Here is a 17,162-nt window from a genome sequence, read left to right on the forward strand (position 1 = left end):
TCCATTTTACAAATTGTGTATATTAATAATATTAAAAGTCACTTTATTTATTATGATAAATTGTCTTTTTTTAATTTTATTTTTACGTGGTCTACAACTTAAAATATTATTGAATTTTTTTTAATTGTTTTTACTCCTCCGAAGTCAACTTTAATATTTTGAATTTTTGACTTTATTATCGTCAGAAGCAACATTATCCATTGCATTCTCACTTTTTGTGTTTTGCATGTTACATTATTTTCTCAACTAAAACGAAAAAGAATTGCTTGAATTAATTTACAATATAGAGTTATGAAATCTGAATTTTCTTTTTCTTACATGAGAGGAAAAAAACTCAAATTGAACACATGCAGCTTTTTGTTTTGTTTTGCTAATAAAAACAAATGGGAAGGTTATTAGGTTAGGAGATAGTAAACAAGGAACAAACAAGTTAGAAGAAAAAAATCATTAAAAAAATTGGTCTCCTATACGGCTTTGCTACAACGACGTTGATATTTAAGACTACAAAATAAGAATCAATCATATATTTTTAGGTTTTTTTTTTCTCTCTAAAAGGAAAAATTGAAATTTCCATTTCATTTTAGATTTTATATTTAGAATCTTTTTTTGTCGGATTCATTGATGTTAGTTAAGCATGCAGCAATAAAGAAGAAAACCATAATTGGCAGAATCAAATTGGTAATTAAATCGGTAATTAAATCGGTCAGATTATTAATTTATTAGTTTATTAATTTAGTCAATAAATTTTTGGTTAAATGATTTAAATTATAATTAATAAATATAAATTTTAAAATATAATGAAAAAATTTCTTTTATTAATTGTTGATTTACGATTTTATTTGATTTTGATTGATTTTAATCCATTTTCTTTTTTAAACCGTCAAAATACTAGTGTTGAACCGAATTGGTTTATAGTTCAATTCATTAGTTTTCTTACACTTTGTTTAGATGGAAGATGGAAAATGAAAGGAAAGAAAATTGGAGAAAAGAAAATGGAAGGAAAGAAAATGAAAGGAAAAGTTGATTTTTTTTATATTGTTTGGATGAAGAGAAAATAGATGGAAAGAAAATAGGAAAAATTTTTTCTTTTGTTTGGATAGAAAGAAAAGTAAGGAAAAAAAAATCATAACTAAGTGAAATTACATTAACATCATTCTCTATATTATATATAAATAATACTATATCAATGTATTTTACCCATTGTTTCTATAAAGGATAAATATGTCTTTTACCATTGTTTATACTTTTTTAACCAGTTTTCATCTCATGTCCGAGAAGAAAACTTTTCCATTTTATGTTTTCCTTCCCATTTTCTATCTTAATCCAAACAGAAGAAAAGTTAATTTTTCATTCATTTTCCATCCTTACGTTTTTCTTCCACCCAATTTCCTTTAAACCAAACAATTCATTAATGAAGGGTTTAACCGAAATAAATGAGTAAATTTTTAACTTTGTCTCTAAAATAAGTATAATTCAAGTTAATAATGGGTATATATTTTGATATTATAAAAAATATTAAATTAAATTACAAATATAATTATAGGGACTAAATTAAATTATAAATGATAAAATCAAGACTAAATTAAGTATTTTATAAAATAAACTATTATTTTTTATAATAAAAATATTTACAAAATTACTTGATTGAACCTAACCTTTATTAGATATAATAAACTAAGTTAATAGATTATTTAATGTAAACAGGAAGAATGTTTAAGAAAATTGAATCACATTTGATATAATTACTTAACAAAATTACTTGATTGAACCTAAAATTTATTAGATATAAAATAAATTTATATTTTTTGTGGTTAAAATCCTCAATACTCAAACTGAGTATGAAATGAATAACTAAATTGCTTATAATAATTTTAAGAAGGAAATAAAATTTTGTGTCTGAAATGATTGTTGAATAGTAGATGTCACGTGCAGTGCATGTGAGAGTAGTGAAATGAAGGTGGGCTACGTGTCACGTTTCCAAACACAGACCTCGAATCAATCGACGGCTTCGGCATTCACACTTTGCAATTTTTCATTCATGATCATGGGTGAAGAAAGGTAAATATTGACGTGTATTTATTTTTATAAGAAGTTTTAAAAATTATTAAATAATTTAATAAATTTAATTAAATTATTATTTAACAATTTTTACTATCAATTTTAGATAAAAAAATTAGTATGTAAATTTTTATGTTGAGTAAAACCAATTTTTGGCCGGATTTTTTATTTAAATAAATAAATTAATTAATTATAATAATTAACGAAATAAATAATTTAAAAAATATTTATCGAAATAAATATTTTTCTTATTTCGTTTATCTTGTAAATAAGATAATTTTGTATGTATCTCGTTTATAGTGTAAACGAAATAAGACATATGGATGCGAAACGTGTATATCTCGTTTACAGTGTAAATGAGATACATATATTTTTAAAAAAATAATAATAATAAAAAATATTAATATTATCAATGATCCAAAATTTTAGTATGCAATTAGTATATAAAAAGGTTGGTAGAAGAGATTAAAATGGATATGTTTGATCAATTGGTACTCAAAAAGTTGATGGAATAGTGGGAAGCGTGAGAGATAACGATTTCCATTCTCTTCTCACTATTCCATTAATGTCTCTTAACAATTGGCAAGCGGTTATTTTTATTTTTCAAATTTAAATCAATCCAATTGGATCATAATTTAATTTAAAATTTTTTAAAATGGATATGTTTGATCAATTAATACTCAAAAAGAGTACATAAAAATTTTTAGTTTAAATTATAATCCAATTAGATTGAGTTAAATTTGAAAAATAAAAACAACCGTTCGCCAATTGTTAGGAGAGATTGATAGGAATAATAGGAAGAAATTGAAACGGTTATGTTATCTTCCACTACCCGAGATAACCATTTTAATTCTCTCTCCACTATCCCATTAATGTCTCCTAACAATTGGCAAACGGTTATTTTTATTTTTCAAATTCAAATCAATCCAATTGGATCATAATTTTTTTTTAAAAAAAAATTATGATCCAATTGGATTGATTTGAATTTGAAAAATAAAAATAACCGTTTGCCAATTGTTAGGAGACATTAATGGAATAGTGGAGAGAATTGAAACACGTAAATAGTGGGAGATAACGTGAGAGATAATCGTTTCGATTTTAATCTGACTATTCCATCAACCTTTTTGAATACCAATTGATCAAATATATCCATTTTAATCTCTTTTATCAACTTTTTTATGTACTAATTGCATACTAAAAATTTGGATTATTAATAATATTAATATTTTTTATTATTTTTAAATTAAAAAAAATACATATATCTCGTTTATATTGTAAACGAGATATACACATTTCGCGTCCACCTGTCTTATCTCGTTTACATACGAGATAAGTGAGGGATATTTATTTCGCTAAATATTTTTTAAATTATTTATTTCGATAATTATTATAACTTATTTATTTATTTAAATAAAAAATTCATTTTTGGCCCTACTATCTTCATATTTATATTTTATAGAAATGTTTTTATATATTTTTTGACAAAGAATTTTATCGTTTCAAAAGATTAGTTTTATCGTATGAAAATATGGTTTCAATAGGCATATTTTTATTAGAATTCTCACAAGTTCAAGGCGATTTTTTTTTAAAGGTTTTTGACATTTATTTGAACTTTATTATATAAAAATGTCTAATTTGATTTAAAAAATTATGATTCATTGTTTTTTGAAAAATTATGATTTTTTTTTTTAAATATCTGAACTCAAAACTATCAAAATAAGAGAAAGTATTGGAACCAATATTAATTGTGTACAATGAATTAAAAAAAGATAAAATTAAAATTAAAAATTATATCATTAATTAATTATTTAATTTCAAATTTTAAAATTTGAAAATTAAGATTAGTATTTAAATCCATTCATACTATTTACAGTTATTTCTAATTTTACCATAACCTCTAATACACGTTTAAAATTCACCATCATCTTTTCCAAATTTCTTGCCGGCCAATTGGGATGATTATTGATGAAGGTGGGGTGGCTGCCGGTTGAAAAAGAAGAGAGTATCGGAAGATTTTTTTGAAATAACTAACTGTATTTTTTAAAAATTTAAAATTTGAAATAACTAACTGGATTTTTTAAAAATTTAAAATTTGAAATTGGAGAATTTGAAATTTAAAATTTGATATTTGATGTGAAATAACTTAATAGAGTTTTTAAATTTATTATTTCGTAGATAATTTTTATTTTTAACTCGTATTGAGCTAAATAAGCAGCTCATTGTACACATTATACAAATACTTCATTGGCTCCCTAGCGGGACTCTCAAAGTAAAAAGAAATTTACTTATCACTTAACTCAAATGCTATTAATGAGTAGATAAACATATTTGAAAAAAATCAACTTATTTCATATAAACTAATAATTTTTATAATTTTTTCTTATTTCATTTTTCATTTGATTTTGATAAATTAATAATATAAATGTTATAAATAATTATTCAATTTTTCTCCTTACAAATTATTCAAATAGTATAGTAAAAAATGACTATTTTGTTGAAATGACCAAATTAGATGTTTATATAAATTATTAAAATTAGTTTTATTTTACATGTGAAGTATTAGAAAATGAGAGTCGGTGAGGTGATGTCACTAAAAATTAGATATATATATATTTTAGAGGCAAAAGAAAAAGATATCTTGAAGGAGTGGGTTACGACCACATTTTTCTTTTTATTTTTATCTCTCTTTTTCCTTTTTTCCCTTTCTCTCCCATATTTATATATATTTGATTATATTATTATTATTATTATTATTATTATTATTATTATATAAACACTTTCTCTGCTTCATTTCCTCTTTTCACTTCATAAAAAAGGACCTTCCTTTCTCTCTCTCTCTCTCTCTCTCTCTCTCTTCCTATTCTTTTTCTTTTTCTTTTTCTCAATTTTAATAACCCTATCGGATTTCGGATTTTTGTGCAGAGTTTCTGGTGAGTTCAATTTTCTTTTCCATTTTGGATTTGGTGTTGCTCTGTTACTCTTTCCCTTTCTTTTCTTCTCTGCCTTTGTTAGCTCAAAAGCTGCTTCAGTTAGGTTTTCTTTATTTATTTATTCATTTGTTTATCTTGTTTTGGAGTTTGCGTTTCTCGATTTTGGTTTCAATTATTGTTGAATTGTTGTTATTATTATTATTATTATTATTATTATTATTATTATTCGGTTCTGTAGTTTCATCTTCTTATTAAGGTTACTGATTCATTAATTGAAGCGTTTCCCAATTGTGGATTATATACTGTTATGGTTTATTCCATTAATTAGTGTTTTACTTGCTAGTTTAGCTATACGTATGTACTTGATTATTGTGTTCTTTTGTAATCTTGTGTTAGTTTTTGATCTCTTGGTTTATTTGTTATCATCATTAGCTTTTTCAAGCTCCAAGTATGTTGTAATTTGTAGATGGGTTTTAGTTGGAAGAAGAAATGGATAATTCAGAAGAAGCAAAATGATATCTTGAAAGGACCACACGAATTAACACTTGATTCCTTCCTTGAACTTTATTTCCATGATTTCTATTAGTTTTTCCAATAAGATGTAATGCTTTGTAGGCAAGATAATGTGTTGTGAGCTTTGGCATCCTTGGTTTTGGTCATCTTTATTATTTCCCAAATGGTTAGAAATATCTTTGATGTTCATTGTATGTTTGAAAGGTATGATCAGCGGATCTGTTGCTCTATCTGATAACTTGCTTTGAAGTTTGGTTATTATCATTGCTCTGCTTAACAAGTATTTTAAATTCCTTTGCACTAAACTTCTTCTGAATGTTGTTTTTCCCATAACAGTTTTATATATTCTATTATTTTTTCAACTTTGAGGAGGAAGTTAAATATTTTGATCTATGACATGTATGTACAAGTGTTTATTCTCATGGCTGTCATGTAGTACAAAATTTTTCGATTGATGCTTGCCGTGGTGAATCTTTTTGTTTGTTAATAGATATTCTGTTTTTCAAGTGTGTTACTTGTTGCTTAATATTCTTCATAAAAATTGCAGCTAGCTATTCAGGAATCATGGCTAGGGTTTTGGCTCAGTCAGTTAATGTCCCTGGTCTAGTGGCCGGGCATCGGCGTGGCCAACATAAGGGATCAGGAAAATCCAGAAGATCTGTCAAAATGATGTGTGCTTTACGAACAAATGGACTAAGAATGGCAGGTTTTTCAGGACTACGTACAGTTAATCCTTTGGATACTATGTTGAGACCTGGACTGGATTTTCACTCGAAGGTGTCAATTGCAACTTCTTCACGGCGAGCAAAGCCTATCAGAGGTGTTCCTAAAGCCATGTTTGAGCGTTTCACAGAAAAAGCAATCAAGGTGATTATGCTTGCCCAGGAGGAAGCAAGACGTCTTGGTCACAATTTTGTTGGAACAGAGCAGATTCTTTTGGGTCTTATTGGTGAGGGCACTGGTATTGCCGCTAAGGTTCTGAAGTCTATGGGAATCAACCTTAAAGATGCACGTGTTGAAGTGGAGAAGATAATAGGAAGGGGTAGTGGGTTTGTAGCTGTTGAGATTCCATTTACTCCTCGTGCAAAACGTGTTTTGGAACTCTCATTAGAGGAAGCTCGCCAACTTGGTAAAAACAATTTTTTTTTTTTCACCGATCTTTATATAGTTATTTGTTTGTTTTGGTTGCAAAAAAGCATTCGTACATTAACAGTGGTTGATTCCCCGTATGCTTATCTTCCTATTTCTATGAAGTTTTCCCTTTTTAATTAATTTTTACTTGAAATAAGGTAGAAGTGATTGGTGATATGGGACACAATACAATTATCTATTTTTCTCAAGTGGTTCATATCTAAGTTTGATTTCTTATAGAGGATGATGAGCAAAGTGAAAAAGCATTTTCAATAAGCTGCCATATTGTGTAAAGTGCAATTGTGCCAAGAGTAATCTATAAGTTGGGTCCAATGTTGATGCAAATTGACACTTCTATCTTGTGATAAAATCTCGCTTCTAATTATTGCATGCCCATTGCGGCTTAACCTATTCATGGTGTGCCACAATCAAATGATTCTCTTGTCTGTAATACATGATAAATATTTTATGTTCAGTGATTCAGTTGTAATTATTTGGTCTTAGCTTGTGATGTTGAAGTCTTAAACCTTGATATTTACAGGTCACAATTATATTGGATCTGAGCACTTGCTTCTGGGTCTTCTTCGTGAGGGTGAAGGTGTAGCAGCACGTGTTCTTGAAAACTTGGGTGCTGACCCAACTAATATTCGAACACAGGCTAGTTTTATTCCCTTATTTACTTCTTTTCCCACTTACTTCTGCATGCACACTCTGCTTCCTTGGTGTTGTATAATACATATATACCTTCTTTAATCTTGTCTAATATGTTTATGCTGAATGGGCACAGGTTATTCGCATGGTTGGTGAGAGTGCTGACAGTGTTACTGCAACTGTTGGGTCAGGAAGTAGTGGCAATAAGATGCCAACATTGGAGGAGTATGGCACCAATTTAACCAAGTTAGCAGAGGAGGTAATTGAGAATTCCTAGTTAACTGGTACAGATGTGTGTGTGTGGATGATTCCGAATTCTTCATAAAAGCTCACTTATTTTCCTCTGCAATCAGGGAAAATTGGATCCAGTTGTGGGAAGGCAGCCACAAATAGAACGTGTCACTCAAATTTTGGGTCGTCGCACCAAAAATAACCCTTGTCTTATTGGAGAACCCGGTGTTGGTAAGACAGCAATTGCTGAAGGTCTTGCTCAGAGGATTGCAAATGGTGATGTACCTGAAACCATAGAGGGAAAAAAGGTTTGTTGAAATAATTTTATCATAACAGATCTTAAATATTTTGTAGTTAAAATCGTGATTTGTCATTATCGTCTTCAATACTATTAAACATCTTCAAGTTATTGGATTCATTCAAACTAATTATAAAATAATATCCTGTTTCTTCACTGATTTTTACGTCACAAAAAATATTTGTTTCCTAACATTGTTCGGCCATCGTTTACATCATGCTGTCTCATTTTTGTTCTTCTGATTGTGTGATAGTAATTTCATCTCACTTAAGTTTGGGATACATATTTTTTTAAATTTCAGGGGTGTCTGGTATGATTTTTGGGATTCTAAATAATGATTTTTTTTCTCAATTACATTTGGCATGCAAATGTCTGTTTGACACACTTTACTAATCTATTACAATAATGGCACTTGAGGAGAAAATCATGCATTTTTACATCTCTTCTTTTCTTATCTTGTCAAATTTTGGGAAATAAAGTATTGGTAGAGACAAATACTGTTTGAAGGGGTCATAGATGTATTTTTATTTGGAGTTAGTAGTTACCCTTTGATAACGTTTCATTATATTCTAATTATGTATCCTACTATGTATGTTTTAGGTTATAACCCTTGATATGGGTTTGCTTGTTGCTGGAACTAAATATCGTGGTGAGTTTGAGGAGAGGTTGAAGAAACTGATGGAGGAAATTAAACAAAGTGATGAGATAATACTTTTTATCGATGAAGTGCACACTCTAATTGGAGCTGGAGCAGCTGAAGGGGCTATTGATGCTGCTAACATACTAAAACCTGCTCTTGCAAGGGGTGAACTGCAGGTAATTTCCCTTTACATGTTAAAACTGGCTTATGGATAAACTGTGTGATGAACATTTATTTCAAAGTCAATATATTAAGGATATTTGGCTTTTGGATTTTACTGGTATCATCATTTGGGAGCCTTTTAATCAAAATGTGGAAAAAAGGGGACAAAACACCTTTCTGATAATAAAATATCCATAGCCACTTCATAGTCCAAAAAGTTAAAACATTGGAGGTCTGCTATAGGTTAGCTATCACATCTTAATTATGATACACGGTCAGAAGTTGGTGCTAGCTTGTACTCAAACAAATAATGGGCTCAACTTTCTAAATTAGCATTGGAAACTTCCATACAAAAATAGAAATATTGGCATTGAGTTGTTTCAGTGTGTTAATAATAGGATGCAGGATGATCAAATTATGCCTATTTTGATGGGTTAATTGTCTATGGCCAAGCTACACCAAAAATAATGAGCATCTGGAACTTGATTGATATTGCTAAATTCAGATGCTACTTTCCCTGGAATGTGTGCTAAAGAAGTGTTTTGTTTTCTCCAGTGTATTGGAGCCACAACACTTGATGAATACCGGAAACACATTGAAAAAGATCCAGCTTTGGAGAGACGATTCCAGCCAGTTAAGGTGCCAGAGCCAACTGTAGATGAAACCATACAAATACTGAAAGGACTTAGAGAACGCTATGAAATTCACCACAAGCTTCGCTATACTGATGAGGCTCTTGTAGCTGCTGCACAGCTGTCTTACCAATATATCAGGTTGGTTATTATTCATATGTTTTGCTCATCCTGTTTATTTGCTGTGAAATTCAATCTAGGGTAGAGAAAGCCGCCTTGTCCTTGTACTCAGGATGCTGTTCATGTTAGATTTATTGAATTTAGCATCAGCAATTGCAATTGTATAATACAATTGCTCTATGTTTTGCCATATTTCCCCTCTCAAAAATAATTGTGTATTGCAGTGATCGATTTTTGCCAGACAAAGCTATAGATCTTATTGATGAAGCTGGTTCACGTGTCCGGCTGCAACATGCACAGGTATGTTGTTTGCCTACCTTAAAACTAGCTGTTCATGTAGCAACTAGCATCCGTTTTTGACCTAATTTGGTTATATTTATGTACTTCTAGTTGCCTGAAGAAGCAAGAGAACTTGACAAGGAACTCAGGCAGATTGTTAAGGAGAAAGAAGAAGCTGTTCGCAACCAAGACTTTGAGAAGGTAATGTTTTTCTCTAAATGTAAAATGTGCAAATGTTTTCTTTCAGCTACGATGATCAAGTGGGATAATATTGTTTGTCTGAAAACAATGATTCACTGATGTATTTTGCTTAAGGGTTTACGGTTGTTTTAATACTCATTATTCAAGTGTACAGTTTCTTGACCCGTAGATTGACAAAAGATGGAAATTTTAATAGGCTGGAGAGCTACGAGATAGAGAAATGGATCTTAAGGCACAAATATCAACACTTGTAGAGAAAGGCAAGGAGATGAGCAAGGCAGAGAGTGAAGCAGGAGACTCAGGTCCCATTGTGACGGAAGTTGACATACAACATATTGTCTCCTCTTGGACTGGTATCCCTGTTGAGAAAGTCTCAACCGATGAATCCGATCGCCTCCTTAAGATGGAGGAGACATTGCACAAGCGTGTCATTGGTCAGGATGAAGCGGTAAAAGCAATTAGCCGAGCTATTCGTCGAGCCCGGGTTGGATTGAAAAACCCTAATCGTCCAATTGCCAGCTTCATCTTTTCTGGTCCAACTGGTGTTGGGAAGTCTGAATTGGCGAAAGCATTGGCTGCATATTACTTTGGCTCTGAAGAAGCCATGATTCGGCTAGACATGAGTGAATTCATGGAGAGGCACACCGTCTCTAAACTCATAGGTTCACCTCCTGGATATGTTGGTTACACCGAAGGTGGTCAACTGACTGAGGCAGTTCGGCGTCGTCCTTACACTGTTGTGCTCTTTGATGAGATTGAGAAAGCCCATCCTGATGTATTCAACATGATGCTTCAAATCCTGGAAGATGGTAGACTTACAGATAGCAAGGGAAGAACCGTGGATTTCAAGAACACGCTTCTCATAATGACGTCGAATGTTGGAAGCAGTGTAATTGAGAAAGGAGGCCGGAAAATAGGATTTGATCTGGATTACGATGAGAAGGACAGCAGCTACAACCGAATCAAGAGCTTGGTGACCGAGGAGCTAAAACAATACTTCAGGCCAGAGTTCTTGAACAGGCTGGATGAAATGATTGTCTTCAGGCAACTCACAAAACTCGAGGTGAAGGAGATTGCTGACATAATGCTAAAGGAGGTGTTTGACAGACTAAAGACCAAAGATATCGAACTTCAAGTGACGGAAAGATTTAGAGACAGAGTAGTTGAGGAAGGTTACAACCCTAGCTATGGAGCTAGGCCTCTAAGGAGAGCCATAATGAGACTTTTGGAGGACAGCATGGCTGAGAAGATGCTTGCTAGAGAGATCAAAGAAGGTGACTCTGTTATAGTTGATGTTGATGCTGATGGCAATGTGATTGTTCTCAATGGTAGCAGTGGTACTCCAGAGTCCTTGCCAGAGGAGGCTCTTCCTGTATAATGAGGTTATAACCTTTGATAATAGTAATACCTGTACTAATAATAATATATATACACATTTGATCTAAACCATAGTCATAGTTTCTGTTTTACTTGTCAATGGACGTTCAGCTTTTAATGGATCACAGATTCCCAGCCAGGTTTCGCCCATAGCCAATCAAAACTAGTAGAGAAGAAAGGGGTGACCATGGAAGAAGACAAATGGTATGTGTGAAAGGTGAGGTACGTTGATGAATTAATTACTTCAAAAGCTGGGTGTTTTTTCAAGTTTCCAATGGTTCAATCTATGTAATCTCCCTGCATTTGTTGTAAATTGTTAATTTGTTATGGTGTATTCAAATGCTTGAAAGGAAGTACATGTAATGATAGGTTCCAAGTAATTAGTACAATTGCTTTAGTCACAAGTGCCTCCATAGAAAAAATGTTGCTATATGATGGCGGATTTACTGTCACAACATTGCAAGATTACCAATTACAGAGGATTAATGCTTAGAACTTAATCCAAGATACTAAAAACAGTTTAAATTACTTAAATTGTTATAAAAACCTAGCTACTCCATGTGAAAAAGCTTCACTCTGGCAGTTCAATGCTCCAAAACTCGTTTGATGTACAATAGGAGCTAGATTAAGGTACTAAGATGTACTGCATATTTTTGTTTAACCATTAGGGAGGTTTGCTAATGCGACTGCTATGTATTAAATGACAACGCAGTGTTAATGTTACTTAATCCGATATTAGAACATTTTTGAAATAAAATAATAATCAACACTCATTCCTGATGGCATGATACCATATGACACGTTCATGTCTTCAGGAACCAATTTTTATTTTATATTTAATAAAGTAACAAAAGAATTGAACTATAACCGCATAATTAACAAGCCCCTTTTTCTACTTTACACTTTGCATAAAGAAAAACAGAGAAAATACAATGAAAAGCCAACAGAGTTGAGTAACCTTTCTTCATGTCTTGCTAGAGTAATCTATTCATCTATCATTGACTGAGACTGCCTCTGTGTTGGGCTAACACTGCCGCCGCGGCTAACCTTCAAAGCCGTCAGTGCCTTCTGTATTTCCATTGTCATGGCACTGTCTACACTCCCGGACGACAGCTTTTTATGCAACTTCTGGAGATGGAGCTTAAGTGAGCTGCTGCTTAATCCGGCATTCTTGCCGCAGATGGGGCAAACTTTCATCGTTGGTTTTCGTTGCTGCCACTCCATAGATACCTTTCCATGCAGTTTTTTATCCAGTTCCTGTAAGATCTTCGCAAAACCATCGTTCGGCTGTGCTCGGCGGTGTACTCGTTTCAGTGTGTTCCATGCTTCTAGTAGAGTGAACTTCCTATATATTGATATAAATTACACTGATTTGTTAGTGTGTCAAGTTTCAAAATGACATATTTTGAAAAGGAGTATAATATAATAATTAGCTATTAAGATTCAACAACATTTAACTATTTAACAAGATTGCATAATTTCAAATCTCTTTTACTTACTTTCTGAGCATTAAGTAAGCAAGAACCAGAGTAACACTTCTGCTTCTCCCCTCAAAACAATGAACTAAAACTCTTTGACCAATCTGCTCAACATAATCTATAAAATCACAAGCTTCTTCAAATATGCTGCTGATGTTACAATCTTCATTGTCACTCACCTGTTTTCAATGAGAAAGAACAGGACCAATATAAGAGTTAAATCACTGACATAACTTAATAAATGAAATGATTAAGCAAGGAGATTTCGATGGGTGAGACATGATAATACGACTTACAGAGAAATTTTTATACGTAAATAGATCAGGAAACTGAGAATCGGCCTGTCCAATTTCGTTAGTACACAAACACAATATATGTGTGATTCCCAAGCGTTGCAACGTGTATATAGATCTTGCAGCCAGTGCTCCACCAACATAGAGAGTGTTTGTAACGGCGGAAGGTTTCTCTGTATTCGCAGCCTCAGATATCAACACAATCCTCTCAAGTATATGCTCAAGTCTTATCTGAAAGTTCAAGGAGTAAATGCTTTATATGGAGATACATAAATGTACCAAGTTTAAGATGTTAGTTTTTGGTGTATTAAAATGAATTTACCTTCAGTTCATATGCATCAATGACAAAGTTGTCGTCACTACCTTCGAAAAAACCTGTATTGAAATTGTTGTCTTGGCATAACTTGATGACATCATTTTTAAGCATTTCATTCCACTGTTCCAGTTCTTTACTAGATTCGGCATCAACCTTGAAGATTGAAATTAGAATGAAGTATAAGACACAAGGAAAGTTAAAAAAAAAGAAGCGGATTTTACACAGCAAAATTATGTTAGAAACCAACCTTTGCAAATTTATTGAAGTCTCGAAGCTTAGCTGTTAAGCGAAGACCACTATGTGATTCTGCGCTTCCTTTCGAGTGCTTTCCATGACAACCTTCTCTTGATGCAGACCCGGAGTCACAACAATCATGATGGTTATCATGAGGAGACCTCTCTCTACCTGTTGGAGAGGGACTGCTAGCAGCAGCAATGGGTGAAGAAAATTCATCTTTTTCAGATTCCAAAGACGAAATTTTGCTTCTAATATTCATAAGGGATCGTAACATGTTATCAAGTTTCTGGTGAAGTGTCAGTAGGAATATATAGAACCCCTGCAGATCCCTAAGAGCAGCGCGAAAACTACAACGAAACTCATGAACTACTGTTATGTCACTAGCAGTTGCAGGTACATCAGTTGCCGGATTTATGTCTTCAGGTGCAGGACATCCTAATTTGCCTCCGGTTATATCATATAGCAGGTTCGAGGAAAACTCGGAACTGTTAAGTAGCAACTCAACCAACTTGGGATAATTAGTCTGATCATCTGCACGTTTTCCAGTAGGAGGCCGGCGAGGAACACCAGAATCAATAGCCACAACATTAAAGTTAGTACAAGGTGATTCTCCTGATGTTTGACCATTAAGACTCATCCTAGTAGATATTGCTGATTCCACTATATCCGAAACATCTGAGCGTTGTGATAACAATGTAGGATTACGAGAACTTGATTTGGAATCCATTGAAACTGACCTCCTTTCACTTTGAAGTGCTCGAACCACCCTTGGTCTGTAATGGTTCATTGCAGAATCTAAAGCTTCTCCTAGTGTGTCTGTATTTGCTGAGATTAACTTTTCAGCAAACAACAAATTTGCGGAGTTCCCTCGCCACCTAAGTTGCCGGCAAGGGAGCCTATCTTCATTTCTAATGACAAGGTCCAACATCAGTACCCTGCCAAGGGCTGCTGATGTTCTTTCTGCAGTTTCCCGAGATTCGAATGCATAGGGACTTTCAAGCAAAGGTGAACCATGTACATAACTGCAAAAAGATTACAAATCCTTACGAAAATACAATTATGGTGGTCGCACGCCACATTTGAAAACTGAAATGACTAAATCAAGACCAGGCATTGAAATTAGAATAATTGTTTGTAACAAAATAATATCATTAGATGGTAGTGATAACATGACAACAATAGAACATAATTCACAAACATATTATAAACCATATCATTGGAATACCGGATTTCAATCGTACCTCATAAAATAGAGACATCGGCCGAGTTCAAGTGCTTCCAAAAGTTCTGAGCAAGTCATTTCGCCACTTTCATCACCCTTAGAACTTGCTGCATCTCTAGCTTTTTCTGTAGCTTCCTTTATTTGGAGCCACTCAGAACTAGTATTGTGAATCACTCTAGCCTGCATTTTCCAGATAGAAAAGAATGAATACGCTAGAAGTCAATCTTCATATCTGAAGCTTGCAATGTGATGGTTGTGTTCCTGAAAGAATAAAGCATAGAAACAACCTGTGGAGTTCGAACTCCCAACCACCTAGCGAATTCATAACCAAGGCGTTCTGATTGTGTTGCCAATCTTGATGATGATATTTTTATAACGGCTGCTGCTTCTTTCGGAAAAGCACCATCGTCCCCAAGGCCATTGAAAAAAGCAAAGAAGACAACCCCTCCAGAATTTACAGTTACCTATTACACATACAAATCAATCATGTGCACTTCAAGCTCTTTATTTCTAATTCAGTACTACAAGATATCTAATATTTATGATTTTAGAAAAAAAAGACCTCAAGAGCTTTGTTCATTTCATCCTCGGAATTCTCATTGATGCTGCTGTGTTCAGTGTGGTGAAGCGAAGTGAGCCTGTCCCAAGAAAACATGCTTGATTCAATGTCCAACATTTCGGCTTTACCGAGCCTCTCCCACAAGTTAACCTCAGTTTGTTTTGGAGGCTGATCGCTCGTTGCATCCTCAATAGCCTCACCAGGGCTAACACATAAAAGTTATGATCAACATTAGCAACATGGACAATTTCACACCAAAAACATCACAGAGAAAAAGAAAAAAAAAAAGCTTTCATTATGCACCTTTACAACCCCACTTAAGATTAATCTTTAGCATTCAATGAAACAATATCAAAACGAAAACTTAAATTGCACCAAACCTACTTGAGTAATACGCTACTATTTAATTTGTCATGCTTGCATTTACCTCAACTTACGATTACATGGAATGTCACTATGTCAGTATCACATTTCACAAAATTAAGTGATATCAGGTGTAAAATCGACTGGTATTATCCTACATGATATTGCCTAATCAGTGAAATTTACTAATTTCCTCTTCCTAAGAGTGCCACACTATACAACCTCCCATAACAACTTCTTCGACCACCATAATTCCAAACCATGTTACGTGAACACCAAAAATCAGACACTGGTATAGAATACGTATTGAAATACAAAATACATGTTAAAAATAAGTTAAAAAACACATGTAATTATACACTCTCTTCTATCCATATTCCTCATTTTTCAATCTTTGATGGGGCAATTTTCAACTCAAACACATAACATCACTTACTCCTGTGATATATAGAAATTGATTTTCTGAGGATTGAAAGTAGAAAGTAGAAAGTAGAAAGTAGTAGTAGTAAATAAGAACCTAGAAGAAGGCATGGTAGAAAGGCGGTTAGGGAAGCCAGAAGGTCCAAACTTGGAAGTGCGTTTACGAACCAATTGAAGCCATTGCGTGAACTTGTACGCAGGCCCTGCTGCTATATCTCCCAACATATACAATACCTGCATTTTCATTCATTCCCAAAAATCAAGTTTCAATTTTTATTCAGTTTTGGACAGTTACATAGGAACCCAAAGTTAGAAACAAAGACAAAAATACACAACACAGATAATGAAGAAGAAATCAGACCCTGGAAGTAACAGTGAGAGGCAATGGTGACTCTGGAAGTTGAGAATCCTCTGCTTCAACTTCCAATTGATGATGATGATGATGATTCTCTTCTTCTTTTCCCTGCAATTCACACACCCACATGTAAATTCTAAAACTTTACAAGATCACAGTTGGAACTTGATGCTTATATGTGATATAGATTAATGGGGTTGATGCAAGTTTTCTTCTTTTTCAATTTTTCCCACTTGAATTGTAGAAATTAGTGCGAAAAGAGAAAATTGCAAAAGAAGAAGAGGGAGTCAGTATATATAAAAACCTGATTTTGTTGAGAAGGATTAGTAATGAGTAGAGGATGCTGGTTTTGTTGGTCTTTTCTCATTTTTGTAGGGAGGGAAAAGCTGCAACAAATTGTTGTGAGGGAAAGTAGTTTGCTTTTTTCAAAGGGTGGATTGGAGGAGGGAAGAACCTACTAATACTAACTATAAGGTCTCTATTACTTCAGATTCAACTCACTCAAGATCACTAATTTTGCATTAATTATTAGGATTTATAATTTTAATGCACAAATGCTTTTAATTACGACAACATGACACCAGCAAAAATAACTACTTTTATCATCTAAACATAAATATTTTTTTTTTACCAAAGATAAGACTTAAGAGACTCGAACCCACAACCTCTTAATTGAATATGGATAAATTATGCCAT

At 32.9% G+C, this 17,162-nt stretch overlaps 2 protein-coding genes across 6 annotated transcripts; one reads left to right on the forward strand and one right to left on the reverse strand.

The window, feature by feature from the left end:
* Positions 1-4,854: 4,854 nt before the first annotated feature.
* Positions 4,855-11,627, forward strand: LOC107612517 (chaperone protein ClpC, chloroplastic). Of its 5 annotated transcripts, none has more exons than XM_088496374.1 (11): positions 4,855-4,988; positions 6,049-6,630; positions 7,174-7,289; positions 7,420-7,542; positions 7,637-7,822; positions 8,413-8,628; positions 9,170-9,387; positions 9,591-9,666; positions 9,757-9,846; positions 10,043-11,228; positions 11,335-11,627. In XM_088496374.1, the coding sequence occupies exons 2-10, from the start codon at positions 6,066-6,068 to the stop codon at positions 11,222-11,224; spliced, it is 2,772 nt and encodes a 923-aa protein (XP_088352500.1). In that variant the 5' UTR covers positions 4,855-4,988; positions 6,049-6,065; the 3' UTR covers positions 11,225-11,228; positions 11,335-11,627. The 5 variants fall into 5 exon arrangements, with proteins under 5 accessions (XP_088352500.1, XP_088352501.1, XP_088352502.1 ...); XM_088496375.1 differs by having other exon boundaries at positions 11,352-11,627; XM_088496376.1 differs by having other exon boundaries at positions 4,975-5,086.
* A 354-nt stretch (positions 11,628-11,981) lies between these two features.
* Positions 11,982-16,989, reverse strand: LOC107612518 (dual specificity protein phosphatase PHS1-like). Its single transcript, XM_016314213.3, has 11 exons — positions 16,771-16,989; positions 16,473-16,574; positions 16,209-16,345; positions 15,332-15,533; positions 15,057-15,233; positions 14,789-14,949; positions 13,558-14,569; positions 13,317-13,463; positions 12,998-13,225; positions 12,723-12,880; positions 11,982-12,568 (listed from the first exon to the last, which is right to left on the reverse strand). Exons 1-11 carry the CDS (start codon positions 16,831-16,833, stop codon positions 12,208-12,210), a joined length of 2,748 nt encoding a protein of 915 aa, XP_016169699.1. The 5' UTR covers positions 16,834-16,989; the 3' UTR covers positions 11,982-12,207.
* Between the last annotated feature and the right edge of the window lie 173 nt (positions 16,990-17,162).

The sequence above is a fragment of the Arachis ipaensis genome, chromosome B8 (assembly GCF_059453495.1).
Source record: "Arachis ipaensis isolate K30076 ecotype BB chromosome B8, ASM5945349v1, whole genome shotgun sequence".
Taxonomy (NCBI): Eukaryota; Viridiplantae; Streptophyta; class Magnoliopsida; order Fabales; family Fabaceae; genus Arachis; species Arachis ipaensis.